The sequence below is a fragment of the Poecilia formosa genome, unplaced genomic scaffold (assembly GCF_000485575.1).
Source record: "Poecilia formosa unplaced genomic scaffold, Poecilia_formosa-5.1.2 Scaffold1, whole genome shotgun sequence".
Classification (NCBI taxonomy): domain Eukaryota; kingdom Metazoa; phylum Chordata; class Actinopteri; order Cyprinodontiformes; family Poeciliidae; genus Poecilia; species Poecilia formosa.
This window is the reverse complement of record NW_006799940.1, coordinates 3,748,071-3,763,689: the sequence shown is the minus strand read 5'-3', so window position 1 is coordinate 3,763,689 and position 15,619 is coordinate 3,748,071. Positions and strand designations below refer to the sequence as shown.

General features: G+C 37.4%; 1 protein-coding gene across 1 annotated transcript in view; it reads left to right on the top strand.

Moving 5' to 3' along the window:
• The first annotated feature begins 7,150 nt into the window (after positions 1-7,150).
• Positions 7,151-15,619, top strand: part of kcnk3a (potassium channel, subfamily K, member 3a) — a 36,317-nt gene continuing 27,848 nt past the window's right edge. Inside the window, exon 1 of the mRNA XM_007545752.2 lies at positions 7,151-7,569. Coding sequence (XP_007545814.1) covers positions 7,287-7,569 — 283 coding nt within the window. The 5' untranslated portion in view covers positions 7,151-7,286. The remainder of the gene's footprint in view (positions 7,570-15,619) is intronic.

Below are 15,619 nucleotides of genomic sequence, written 5' to 3'. Positions count from 1 at the left end.
ATTGCACTGCATTTAAAAGTGACTGTCACTAACATGACTAATTGCCTACAATAAATTTAGCATTCTAATTGTTGTTCACATTCATTCCTGAAGACCTCCTGGCTTTCAGATTTATGCATGATTTATAAAAGTAACCCCGGTGTTTCTCACGTCATCGATCCACTCTGAGCTAAATCAGTAACTAAAAGCCTGCGTCTGACCTTTTTTACTTTGGTTCTAAAAAGAGACATGCTGTCGGTGTTTATTGTAGAACTATGGAGGGAAAATTGGGGGTCTGCGATAATTAATCATCATCAAGATGCCTAAACATACTTTTATGAAACTACATCAAATGTGTGCATAGTGATAGTGCAAAGGATGAAATTATGAGAGAGCATGTGTAACTGTATGCTAAAAAAAGCACTTCTTTGGAAAAAAGAGACATTTGTAAAACACAAGTGTAAAATATTCTGTAGTCAATACAAATGGTGTAGATGAATTCAGTCATGTTTTGACCAGTCTATTTGATTCCCCATTTAAAAAGTCAAAGGTTAAAGTATGAAATTTGAAAATCAATACTGGGTCATGCACTATTCTGGGATAAAACTGGTCTAACACATGAAGATGGATTGTTTTTCCTTCTCTAATGTGGGAAATCAACCAAGTCTGTATTTCCATGTACCAATATTTTCTGTTTTTGTACACAAAAAGCGCAGGTTTTCTTTAATACATCATGTCTGGTGACAATGTAACTGGTGGGAGGCTAACAACACTGAATTAGATCTAACTTAAGAAATATTGGAAAAAATATCCTGAAGCTTCACATACTGTAAGTTCATGCTTGACTCAGATGCAAACTCTGTGGGAAAATCTATCCAGAACAAAAAGTCCAAAGGTCTGCAGCTCAGGGGTGGAGGTATTAAACCCACAACTCTCAACCAGTCAAGCTATATATTTTCTGAATATCGCAAACATGTCATTTCCCCCATAATAATCTTCATCCGGCAGAGCAGCAGAGGTGTGGCGAGCTCACTGGGGCGTCGTGGCTATAATGAACAGGTTCAGCTCTAATTGGAGGGATGTTTTAGAATAATTAGCAAATGACAGCAGGGGCCGTGGCAGGAGTAACGGTGGCAGAGCAAACGATGGGAAAAAGAGTCTAATTGAATGTCAGCAGGAAGCTACAGGCCACGTTGATCTGCATGTAATGAGATGTGGGCAGCTGAAGGGCACCCCTCCCAAGATGCTTTCAGGAAATATGGAGGAGGCAGGGGGTGGAAACTAGGAGTAGGACAGCTCCTGTCTGCATGCCATTGCCCTTAATGATGTCCTCAGTGTTATGTAATTTGTTCTCCAGTGAAGTTAAGTTAGCCTCGTGCACACACATAGCGCTCCCAGCAACTTCTACAGTAACAGCTGCGGAGCTGGATTTATTACATCTGTGTGTGTTTACAGTAGATGCACATGCATAGAGCATGACAGCAGTAATTAGATGTTTTCTTAATAAATTGGAGTTTTTAATGACAATGCAGCAATCAACTGCAGAGAGTTTTAGAAACAATTAGTGGGTTTTCAAGTGTGAATATAAGGCAGTTTTTTTTTTTTTCCTAACCCAAACAGGATTTAAGATGGAGCCCAGAAATGTTGAGGATGAGGAGAAACTGAGCGCATTCTTCAACCACTAACCCTGTTTGGGTAAAATTCTCATCAGAACTGGAAAAGTTTATTTAAGCTTGGTGGGAAACACTTTCATATATCTAACCCAAAACACAACCTCAGATAAAATATGCTTGCAAGTCTGTACAGGCATTTTTGGATCATCATCTCCATCAGACTTTAACTAGACCAATCAGAAAGCTTCACTTTTAGAGACATTTAGATGTGGGCTTGCCAGGGTGTCTTGGATTTCATTCTGCAAACTATAATCATTCAACAATTATAGTAAGTTTTCTCAATGCTAAATCAGAGGCTTCACCAGACCATCTCACTTCTAACACTTTTATTTGACCATAGCATAATGCTAATGTTTATGCTAGCTGCAATGAAAAACACATCTTCCTTAAGAGTTGTATTTTTGTCAACTTAAGTCAACAGAATCTATTTCCAAGTGATTAAGATGTGATTCAGGTCTTTTTATGTTCATGGTCAGCAGAATGTTTTGACAAAATATATTTAATTGATTTATTGATTCTATAGGCCTGCCAGTTATCAGACCGGGTGGAGGTGGTGAAACTAAACAAAACATGTAGCTAGTCACTGTTACGTCATGATTTAACAATTGCAGGTACTTTCCCACATAGAAACAAATCAACTTTTTTTCCAACATAAAAGGGGCATTATGTAGAATCAACATTTTTCAACATTCCTGGAGTGTTGTTTTGGTTCGTGAATGTTTGATAATGCTTTAATTTGCCTTGGCAGCCATTCGAGTGAAAAGTTATTTGATTCTCTGAAACATTTACATGTGAGAACAGAAGCGAGAACAGAAGAAAGCTGTAAGAGGGGACAAACTTTTTCACAGCACTATCTTGGTCTGATAACCAGGATCTGATTTAACAGAATGTTGATGCACTACGACCACTGAAATGCATCAGAAAGTCTGGACCAGCTGTTACAGGAAGTGGTGCCTAAGCCTACCAGCCTTGCAAGCAGGTAAAAACCCATTACATAAACTCATTTGCAGTTTTGCATGGCAGCCTGGTGAACCGTTTATGAGTTGAAACACTTTATGTTTCAACTCGTAAACGTTCAGCTAAGTGCTTTCTCATCATCTTGCTTGTACCTCGGTGTCTTTGCACATCGTAAATCGAAATTTTAAAGAGTAGGTCAACAACCCAAAGGCCTGTTCAGGTGAGGTGAAACTTACAAGTAAATTACTGTTCCAGTGCAAAGGCAGTGTAATAATATTTAGTTACTTTTTTTTTTTTTTCCTTTTTTTACTAACGACAACCTGCATCTCTGCCCTGGAGTTTATTTTACAGAAATCTAAATATATATTTTAGTTTTTAGTTTGCGTTTTGTTGCAAGGCAGTATTTTGTTGCTGGTTTGTAACAAAATGCTGCATTCCATTGTAGAGAAAAATAGAGATACAGCGCAATTAATGGCAATTTAAAGAGACAGACTTACCTAATAGTCATGTGTTTGGATGGAGAAAGAAGGAGAACATGCAAACTCCATCCAGTAAGACACCAAGCTTGGATTTGGACCCACAACCTTCTTGTTGCAACCAGCTGTTGGTGCAAAATGTTGATATTTTGCATGAAGTCATGGTAAAACACCCCGATTCTTGTGTCCGTAAGGTGTCAAAATGTGAGAAAGTTTGGGAGGAATGAATACTGTAACAGTAAGGCTTGCATCAATGTTTCTAATCTTGTGTGTTCACTCCTGGGTTCCCAATATGAAATCTGTCTGCAGACGAGGTTTTGCCTTTCTGGAATCACAGTAATGAGGGTCCAGCCTTGATGCCATGCTCACAGTTCATGCCAGAGGTCAGAAGCTGCCACTGGACAATTTTGTTTAATGGGTCTGTAGCTGCAGGAAGAGCTGTGACTCACAAGGACATAATGGAGATTTTGCAGTAAAGAAAACACTGGTTAGCCTGCAGCTGGATGCCTGCAGGCCAACAGGGAATCAACAGCTGAGACTCATATTGGAAAATGACCAAGATGTAATGATTATCAATAACAGAAACAGAAAACCATGTTAGAAATGCTCCTCGTTTCTGTGTGTCAGCTTTCAAAGTGGCTTTACAACTTAATTGGTATGCCTGGCTGCAATTTAATTTGAAGTAATTATCTGAGACTGAAAACTTCAGTGCATATGTTACACTTTTAAACAAGATTGAAACAAACAACATCACTGGTACTGAGACCAAAAATCGTAGTTTGCCGTTTGTCAGAGAAAATCAAGAAACCATGTGATAAGAACAAGCTAAAAATTACGTCTGTTATCTTTGTATATCTTAATTTAGCAAGCCACATAATCAACTCGGCAAGAAAGCTGCCATTCAATTTGCATGTGGTACATTTTACTCATACATTTGAATATTTCAGAGACGTGAGTGTAACCATGCACTTTTCTGAATCTGCTTTTCACATGCAAAATGTCAGGAGTCTGAAACATCTCAGTTATGTGGGGAAGTCCGCAAAGTTTCCCCATTTCCACTTCATCTGGGTAATGACGTTGTTTAAAGAGACTCCGTGAAAAAAACTGCAGCAGAGTGGTTTTATAGGGTCTTGAAGCCTCAATAAAGCACCAACCACGTGATATTGAATCCTGTCATAACTTGTTTGAGAGGAAGAGCAGGGATAACTTGCATAACTAACAGCATAACTGTAAATGACTGAAATTTGATTATAGGTGTTTGTTTTTGGGTCCTTTAACAGAAAAAATAACCAAAATAAACATTCAACTCAACATAAAGATGGCGCTCCAGAAACAAATTCAAACTTCTACGATCCTCTTAGAACCTTAGACATGAATCCTATTGACTTTCTCCAAACTGCATGATGCCAATTAGTAAAAGATAATCTGTGAAGTCTAAGAGAGCATTTCATGCATGACACTGACATGATCGGATGGTGTCTAACAGGAGACATTAAACAAATAAGAGGCCCTTTTTTGTAAATTAAGAATGAAAAACCTTTTCCGTTTGGTTTTCTTGAACAGTGAGGGCTCATAAAGCTTCTCGTGCTATTTCCTCTTTTCCATTGTCAAACCTCGCCTCATTCTGAATAATGACATCTGCTCCAATGACCGGAAAGCTTTATGACTACTCCCTTAATCTCATTTCATCATTCTGTGTGTGTTCGATTGTTTTGAATGGATCAGACGTAGAAAGCTTAATGGTTCAATAGAGAAGTAAAAAATGTCTTTTTTTTGCACGTGTTAACCTAAAATGTTCAATCTAATACATGTGATAGCCTAAAAGGCAATTTATTATATCATTAGGCTTTTTTTCATTTCTTTTGAATTTCTTTTTATTCTGATAGGCCAAATTCTGTATTAAAGTGTTATGGATTAATTGATGCATTGATCGACTGAGGCTTTCAGCACTCCAATTTATGAAGGGAGGATTTATGCAGGCTCAGTCCCAGCTGACTGGACTGACCTGTTTATTGAAAGTAGAGCTATTTCTGTCCCAGCTCAAAGGGAGGAATTTAAGATTAGCCAAGATTTATTAGTCAGTAGCAGGTTGGCGCATGCATAGGTTAAATTTGAGGGTTGCTTTAAGTTGAAAATGTACTTTTATGTGCTTTTAAATGTATTTTGTAAGCAAAGAAATAATCATGAAATATTATTTTACTTGTTCAGGTATTATAACCAGAGATGTTTCTTTTAATATTTGGGAATAACCCGCCCAAAAAAAATAAAAATAAGCACTCAAATGCAATAAAATATGAACATAACTGCCTTCAAAGCATCCTCAACAAATCGCAGCTTCATCTCACTCTGACGCACAACGCATTAGGGAACCACTTACTGGAAACCAGCGACTCCAAAGGTCATCAAACTTGACCACGGTCAATATTTCACTTGACATTTGTCTTTTTGCGTCATGATGATCCGTTTCCTTTTTCCTTTTCAACATAAAACAAATCCAACTCAGTTCTTTGAACCAACAAACTTTGCTTCTTTCAGAGTTGACTTCCCTGAAATAAGAACTGAGGTTTGATAGCAAACAATTCAGTTTTTCTCACAGCTAAAATTAACAACTGCATTCTTTAGAAACTTTGAACCAACTGACGTTGGGAGCATCAGTCTTAGTTTGAGCCAGATTCATTTTAATAACAAAACTCTCTTGTGATGCACACCAATGACTGAAATTAGGGAGTCTGATGATTTATGTCACTGGTCTGCCAAACAGAGCTGTAGTGGTACATGTAGTCCCTCAGGGATTAAAATGTTTCTACAAAAAACTTTTAATGTGAACAGAGTTCACATGAATTTTCTGGTAAAACCTAATGGACTTAAAGGGCTAATAGTGTGTTTTTTATGATTTAAACTTAAATCAATGTCTTTGCTATGTTCTTGATAACTCAATAATAACTGCGGAGTTATAAACTGCACACCAGTAAAGGAAGTTGTGGCAAAAGGTGGAGAGGACACCAGCTGTACCGGGGGCTTTCTTTAACTTTATGGTGTCTTGAAACGGTATTCATACATTTAGATTTTTTTTACATTTCTGTCATGTTAAAAACAGAGTTCAATATGTGTGTAAGAGTTTTTTTTAGTATTAATTTTTATGATAGACTAACAAAAATCCTTCATGATTAAGAAGTGGAAGGCAAAGGGTCTCGCGTCACGCATTTTAAACAAACTCATATATTTGGTAAACATTTGAATAAAGGCCTCTGTAGTCAGAAAGTGCCAAATAAAATCCAGTGTGACCTAAAGAAGTTAAGCTATATTGGTTGCGCACTCCAGTAATCTGGCCCTTTCAAATATTATCAAAGTTTTAACAGAAAAATAACTGTTTATCTGCATTTGCAAATTTATTAGCATTTTTGTTTTGGAAAATGTACTTTTTATTATTAGTTTCTTATGTCCATTTCTTTATTTAGGTACGTATGGTTCAGTGGCTCCACCTATTGGTGAAAAAGAATGAAAAGCCAAATAGCTACTTCAAACCAATTTGAGATTGCAAGACTGGAAAATTAATTTTCACAGGCGCTCTCCATCCGGTCCAACTGAGCCTGGGCGCCAGTTTCTAAACCTGGTAGACGTATCCCATAAAACTTGTAGGTGTATTAACAGATGCAAGTACAGTTTTGATCTTTAAAATATTTATTTATGTGGGTTACATTTAAATGCACACCACACTTTTAAAAAATTCAGCGGTTTTTGCGTTTGTTTTAAATAGTTTCCCGTTAAAAATGATGCTTTTCTGTAAAATCAGAAAAAAAATATATATATTGTGTTTGCACTGTCAAAAAACATTTTTTTTTAAAGTTAAAGCAGTTCAAATAGTTTGCCAAACAATATACATTTTGGTATATTAATAAAAAGAGAGAACTTTGATAAAACTTAGAAATCATCTTTTGCGTTAACATTGGAAAACTAGGAAACACTAAAGGGAGGGTGGGGGCTTTTCATGAAGAGGGGAGGGTTCGGGTGGAGGAGGTGTGTTTGGGGGGAGTGGTGCTGAATGAACAGCTCCTCTTCATCATAAAACAAGCAGAGGGCTCCGCTGCTCCGCCAGAGCCGCCACAGCCATGAGCCAGCCTCTCCGCCCGACCTGCAGCCCCGCGCTGCCTCTCCGCCCGCGCCCCTGACCCCGCACCGCGACCGCACCACACCACCGACCATGAAGAGGCAGAACGTGCGGACCCTCGCCCTCATCATCTGCACTTTCACCTACCTGATCGTGGGCGCCGCGATCTTTGACGCGCTGGAGTCTCAGGAGGAGACAACCGAGAAGGAGACGCTGGACATGAGGAAGCAGGAGCTGCTCAGCACCTTCAACCTCTCCAAAGATGACTTTGACCTGCTGGAGAAGGTGGTGCTGCAGCTGAAACCGCACAAAGCCGGCGTGCAGTGGAAATTCGCAGGTTCCTTTTATTTTGCCATCACGGTGATCACGACCATAGGTAAGACTGCGGCTCCCCTAAGGAAACTTACAGACGTTTTTATTTTATTTTATTTTTTTCCTATCTTACTTTTCTCTTCAGAGCGCTTTTCTTCCAAGGTCAAATCACTACAGGGGGTTTATAGATGCTGCTGAATGCTCGAACCTGTTGCGTCTAACTTTTCCTGCATGTTGGAAATCAGTGATAACAAAGCTCTGCGGGGGTGAAGAGGGATTTCAGCCACATTGGCAGATGACGGCGGAAATCAAAGCCACATGGGAAAATTTTTATTGAGTAAAGAATTCACATCTGGGTCCCTTCAGTGTTTTTAAATAAGATAGAGAAATAGGTACAATTGTTCTTATTGTACAGACTTTTTTTAAAAAAAAAGATCTGAACTGAACTCTAGCCAACACAAAATAGTCTTTATTTATCCTACACTGATAAATAATTGCAGGTAGCACAGAATGATGGATTTAACAAACTTAGCCTCATTCAATATGCTTTCTGCATTAAACATGTCTCTGTTGCTGGAGCCGACAGAAGGACTCTTTTCATCTGCATAAGCCAAGGTTATTAAGAGTTGATACTTGAGGAAACTTGAGGCGTCGTTGGCGTGTTCTGTTGTGTTGTGCTCTCATTATTTCTGCCCCAGAAGATTCATGTGCAGCAGCACGAGGCGTTCAGATGCACGTGAAACTCTGCATTTTGTTTTTCTGTTTCAGTGCCGAATGCAGCTGACCTACAAGTCTAAGGTTATTACTGATGGAAAGTTATGTCAAAGTGAAAGGAAGTTTATAAAGATTAGGGACAATTAATGGATCAAATAATTCTTGAGGACTTTTCTTGAAAAAAGGTTTGTCTCTGGAAAATTGTTGATCATTTAAGCTTTATAAACACATGTAAAAATCAAATGTCATAGTAAAAAAACAGCTTGACAGATTGAGCTGTAGCTCTGTAAATATTGCCTTGTCAGAATATCCTAACATTCACTATCAATGTGGAATAGATGTGCAAAATGGTTCCTACTAACAGAAGTTGCATAGAAGTTTTTTTTTTTTTAAGTTTGAGTGCAAAACATTTACTGAATTTGGCTTTAATATTTTTAATAAATGATGAAAATGGCACATTGCTGGCAATGTCCTGGTCCTAACAGCTCTGGAAAAAATTAAGAGACCTCTTAAGATGATCTGATTTTACTTTTCATAGGTTTATGTTTGAGTAAAATGAGCATTGTTCTTCTATTCTATGAACTACTGACAATATGTCTCTGAAATTCAAGCAAAGATTTTGTATATATTTGCAGAAAATGAGAAATGGTCAAAATACCGAAAAAGATGCAGTGCTTTCAGACCTCAAATTATGCAAAGAAAACAAGTTCATGTTCATTTAGAAACAACAACACTAATGTTTTAACTCAGGACGAGTTCAGAAATCAATATTTGGTGGAATAACTAGGAGGTTTTCATTGGGGTTCAGTGCAGTGGACTCTTCATTTTCTCCAGAGCTGTTCCTGAAAAGCAACATACCCACTCATGATGCAACAGGACACTGTGAACTTCAACCTGCATGCTTGAAATTCTCACAAGTTGATGATCCACAAAAAAGTTTCCTTTATTCCTCCCAATTAAACCAACTTAGGTGCTTTCAGTGTCAACATACAAACTAAACAGCCCTTTGTGTATTTAATTCTTAAAATTTTGGATAATAGGATGAATATGAATGTCTAGAATCTCAAGCAACAATTTTTCATACTCTAATTACTTGATTTCTTATCTGATAAATAACATCAAATCTAACACTTCCTTTAACTTTTAATGTCTGTGTATATACTCTTGTAGAAGAAAACAAAACAATAAAGTTGTCAAATCACAGTATAACAATTAGTAAAATTATATTTCAGTGAGAACCCTAGAAACAATGATTTTTGAGACATTATATATTTACATCTATCTTTATATGTTTTTGGTTTTATTATAGAGATTATCTGAAAACAGCTTCATCGAACAACAATCTAAATCATTTTTGTTCTGGAATGACTAAATGAGGCTTTTAAACCTTAAAGAAATCAAGCACAAATGAAAGGCTAGAGGAAACAGAATCGTATTAGTTGCTACTGCTTCAGTGGCAAATTGAGGTATTTTGTATTTAAGACAGGGCAGATTGGGTCGGTGATGAGAGTGATTCTTCTCTTCAGTTGTTTTTCAGCCAGGTTTCCGTGATTAGGGCTCCAGTGCTCATTTATTCTCACTCCTCTTCTGTCATTTTAACAATTTCAATATTGCCCCTTTCCAATGTTTTACTCCACAAACTCCATTAACTCACTGGTTTCTTTTTCTTTCTTTTTTTTTTTCAAGATTCAGTGTTAAAAGAAATGTGTTATGGAAGCAGAGATTATGTTAAACTGAACTGTGTAACATTTTAAGCTATCCCTCATTTGTTTATATTTTTGCTTCTAGTCTTTTAAAGTGACTTTGAGCAACGTTTTCTTTTTGTCATTTTTACTTTTCTGTTCACTTTATACAAACAAAATGAACTATTTATGCCTGCCTGGCTCTAAATTCAACACTGTAATCTTCTTTAGCAGTAAAAAAAATATTGAATTTTCAGTCTTTGTCACTGTTTTATTCAATTGGTTTTAATAGCTCTCTGTGAACATGTGATATATACTAAATTTTCCACCGTTTGACATGCATGAAATAGTTTTTTAATAACTTTGAGGTGATACAAGACTCTTAGTAAAAGTATTCAGTGCAATAGGAGGATTTTTTTAAAGTATTCATACCACTTGTACTTTTTCTCGCTGTGTCACATAACAAACACAAACTACAGTGGGTTCTACTGGGATTTTCAGGAATAGTATATGTGGGAGGAAAATAATAGATGGTTTTCAAACATTTTTTAACAATAGTTTATTAAAATTTTAAATCCAGCGCTCCTGAGTTATGATTTTCTAGACCCGACTTTTACAATTTCTATTTTAAGGTGTGCAAGTTTGGCACATACATAGACTACAGTTTTTGCGTATTATTCTTTGCAAATAGCTCGAGCTCAGGTTAGATTTTTCAAGTCTTGCCACAGATTCACTATTGGGTTTCAGGCTGGACGAGTTGGGTTATTTTAACCCTTTCATGCATGAATTATGATCCTTTGTGTTAGGATTTTTTTCCATTTTTTTTAAATTTTCTTAAGGCATAAAAAAGAGGTAGGAAAATTTTTTTTAAAAATAATATTTTATTTTAATTTTTTTAGGTGATCAATTGTAATTTTCTCCAAATACAAAGTTGTTATTGAAAAAAAATACATCAGTAGTATTGTTCTCTAGGGGTTATCTGATGTCACAATATTTTTTTTTACCTGCAAGAGTAGTCTACAGTAGAAGGAAGGACCGGGTCGGCCATATTGGATTAGACAAAAATAATTTCTTGCATTTGCAGCTGATGGCCAGTAGTTGATAGTGTTATGATGCATTAGTGTCCATTTCAGTGGTCTACGTGCATCTGTAACATAAAAATCCACAAAAAGCACAAGAAAATGACTTTTAGACAGCTGTCCACTGTAGCGTCCACTATGCATGAAAGGGTTAATTCATGAATACGTTTTGATTTAAGCCTTTCTATGGTAGTATGGTAGTTCTGGCTGTATGTTTTAAGTCATTATTGGTGGGAGGAAAACTATTGCCCCAGCTGCAAGTCTTTCATAGTTTATCTCAACAAGGATTCCCCTGTATTCGGTTGGATCCGTCTTCCCAGTAGTTAAACACTTCTGCTCCTTTCACTAATTTTTGCTTACTCCCATCTAATTTCATTATATCATGTTACTTTCCTGTTTTTCCTGTAATATTTTCTTGTTATGCTCTGGCTTCCTGTGGTGTTTGCAAGTTTTTTCATTAAATGTTCAATATGATCCACGCTCCCATTTTGTCTGCATTTTGGTCCATCCACAAACTCACATCAATTTCAGGTTGTTCTTATTTTATCAGCTCATTTTCTTCCTTATGCTGGTGTTTTTCCTATATGGTTTGTGGCAAACAGTTCCTTTTGGCTGTTTTCTTGCCTTTGTTTTTTATATGACCAGTAGTTACTCATTAAAAAGATTTTCCTACCTTGGCTCAGGATCTCTGCGACTCCTCTAGAATAATTGAAAACCCCTATTTATTCTTCTATAAATATTGTTCTCTTCTTTGAGCCATGTGTTCAAAAGTTTGCAGTTGAATCATAATATTTTCATTTTCAGATTTACCTGTGCTCTGAGAGATATTCAAAGCTTGGAATACTACTTTATATCCTCACACTTTTTAAATTTCTCCGTAAATTTCTGTTCCTTACTCCTCATGATGCCGTTTGTTATCTAATGGTCTCTAACAAACCTCTGAGGCTTTCACAGAACACCTGGATTTATGCTCAGATTAAATTACACACAGATGGACTATTTACTAATTAGATCAGAGTTTTGAAGGCAGTTGGTTACAATGGATTTTATCTAGGGTTTTTTCTCTCTCTCTTTTCACGTTTCCTGTGAAAAATTGTTTAACAATATTTACCTTTTAAAGCATAAATCTGCATCACAGCAAGGAGAGAACATAAAGTACCTCCCTCATTGAAAGCTGCAGGCCCGTTCTATTATGTAGTTCCTATTTGTTTGGAAGTTGCTCGTATCAGGACTTCCTATCTGACTTTTCCCTCCTGTATTTGGTGACCGGTGCAGTTGTCGGTCATGACCTGTGACTAGTGACTGTATCAGATGCAGGAAGCTAATTGCACACTAACCGAAACCCGGGTGTCCGTGTTCACATTCTGTAATTGTGAGCCCTGCAGATGGCAGAAACACAGTGATTGGCGTTTCAGTCTGCCATTAAGTATTAATGACAACACCAGAGCTGTCTTGTTCCACTACAGTCCTGGCGCACAACAGCAACTCTGTGGATACTACACTGGTAACACAATATCAAGCAACCATGGCCTACAGTAATGGCCTCACATAAACGAAATGAGCATTATCATTTCCCGGCAAATTCGGGTGGAGAACGCAAACCCTGACCGCACCGTGCTCTACTCTTGATTAAACGTATGTGCCGAGTCAAACTGCAATCAGTAATTAGACAACACTTTCCGCAGAAGAAAGGATGAGGCGGAGGGCAGAGTGTCCTCTTACGCACCATCAGGGGTTGGATTTAAGTGATGCGAGACGCACAAAAAGGGGAAAAAAGAGAGAGCTTTGAGCAAGCTGAGTTCGGGAAGCGGGTGTAATAAGATTCTGGGGCTCTGGGGGGGTGTGTCTGCATCACAGTGGTTGTCACCCTCCTCCAGGGGTGAACGTCTTGTCACTGCCATGATCGTCTGTTGCATACAGAGGACAAATTCCCAGCACACAGTGTTTTATAATAAGACATGTCACATGTCCTTTGTGTTATCTGATGTGCTGTTTGACATGTGACGAGGACACGAACTTGCAGTTGCGAGAGGTGAGGAGCAATTGTTTTGTTTTCCATGAGCCGGTTTTTATTTAAACATGTGTTGACCTTAAAATAACGCAGTCTTTGTGTGACAAGGAATATGATATCACAGAATGTTTATGGAAGACGAATAAAAGTATTGGACCACCCGGACTGCACAAATATATTTCCTCATGACGCTGTAGAATAATGCATGAAGAGAAGTTGTACAGTTTCTGGTTCTTAAAGATTAGCTTAAAAGTACACAAGGAAAAAGAAAGTTTGTTGATTGTTCTTTTTTTTTTCTTCATCTTCCTTATCCTAAATCTGCTCATTTTCTTCTTGTTGACCAAGTTGTAGGCCGTCACCAAATTTAAGCTAAAAATCCAGTCATTTAGACTATTTAGAAGAGCTGAAGCCTCCAATTAATAAAAAACACCCACTAAATACAGAGTAAGCGTAATTTTCTGATGGGAGCGTACAGATGGGAAGAGGGAGCGTTGTTTACCGCCAGCTGTTGTCAGCAGGTTGTTGAGTTTCCTAAGTTGTAACTATTCTTTGTTACTCCAAGAAAACCACAGCTTGTAACTATAAACTAATGAGATTGTTCAGTCTGTTTATTCACCAGATGTTGGCATTTGCATGTCTTTTTAGGATCCCATTTTGCCCCAAATGCCAAAGTTATTTTTATTTTTATTTTACAGCTTTGTTCTTACCAGCTTTGCACAACTACACACAGCAAATTCAAAAGTGTTAGATTTTCAGCGTAAGTGTTGTATGTTAAAAATACAGTGTTAATTCAACAACATGAGTGTTATGTTCCAAACACTCATGTTGTCATGTTCCAAAGAGTTAAACGAAAGGCAATCCAGTCCAGTGTTGATTTCTAAATTAACACCAACAGTAACTCAGTCTGGTTTTGATTTAGAAATCAACATCAGACAGATCCTCCCACAATTTTAACATATTTGTGGCATCACTTCAGGGAAGGATCTACAGGTAGGGCGAGGAGTTGCAGCAGGCAACTGGAATGAACCTACAGGGGGCCCAGATGGGAGGCAGAACATGCATTTATGGATCCAATTTTTTTTTATTACATCTGACGAGAACTGTAACAGGAGAGCCCTCTCCTGTTGAAAACTTTGTACAATACCCCAGTAGATTATACAGTAGGGTGCCCCATTGTTGACTCATGGTTGCCAAAAACCTTACCAGACTGACTGATTTTAGTGACATAGTGGATGTAAAATATTGAATAAAATGTTGTGCTACATGACTGGCTTTATTTTCACTTTTATATTTAACTTTATGACACAAAACTACAAATTAATCGTCCTTATTGTCTCCATGTGCATTCTGGGTAAAGCTCGTCACTAACGTCATCATCAGTCACTTGGCAACAAATGGCAAACTAGTTAGAGCATTTCTACGGACTACGTTAACATGTTTTGAATTTGTGTTGTTTCATCATTAGTGACCAGTAGCCTGATGTTTCTGTTCTTCTCTTGGTTTGTTGTACTTCCTGTCAGATGGACTTCAAAATGACAAAGTCGCTCTTTGTGGTGGTGAAACTTGTGGCACATCTAAAAACTGCCAAAATGTTTTGTCTTTGTTAGTGTGTCATGTTGGTGACTGAAGCCTGTTATGATGACTTCAACACATTTCTCCAGACAGGTTGGCATGACTTTTAATGCTGTCCAAAAATTTTTCTATAAGCTGACTAATTTCTTTAGTAATTATTTCTGACTTTTTTATGCTTTATCTTGTAAACCGGTTGGGCAGAGTAATTTGAATGAATATGAAGGTGACACACGCAGGTGAGTCTGATTAGTTTTGTTCACACTTCTTTTTAAAATATTTATTTATTATCCTAATGTCTCTGTTATATTTCCTGTTTTTCCTTCCAGGCTGGAAGTCTTCCTCCTTCATGTTGGCGAAAACAAGAGCAGCACCAAAGACACTTTACCATCAATGATCACAAGACCATCCATGGCTGCTTCCAATGAACTTTCAAAGCACACTTCACCTTCAGTGCAAAGTACCATGAATGAATGACCTTTATTGTATATTGCTGTCAGTGATGTTTTGAAATAAAAGTAGATTATATACTGCAACTGGTGTAGCTGTTTTTGTAGATTCAAGTGGCATCTAATGTCTTTTAAAATAAATTTGGGGATTATTGATGGCCAGTAGTTTCTGAAAAAAAAAAAAAGGTTTTAATTGCTCTAGTGACTTTTATTTGGTAGTAAATTGACAAAAAGTCGGTAATGAAAGAAGGGGAAGACCGGGAAGTGAACCCACAGCCGCATTGAAAACTAGAGCCTCCATATGTGGGTTGTGCTTAACCCCTGCACCACCACAGTACACCCTGCCCGTAGAATTTCAAAACTCATATTTCTATGTAAATATATACTTTACACTGTTCTGTGTTACATCATAGTGTTAACTATTGACAAAATACACTAGTGTTGAGTAAGTCAAGACTGATGTGTGTTTAATTTCAACTACTGTGAGTGTTTCAACTATATCACAAATAACACTTTCAAAAGCATAATTTCGACACTATCCAGAGTGGACCAATATGGACACTTTCAAAATGTTAAATTTAACCAGGGGAGAAAGTAGGCGGGTACGGTC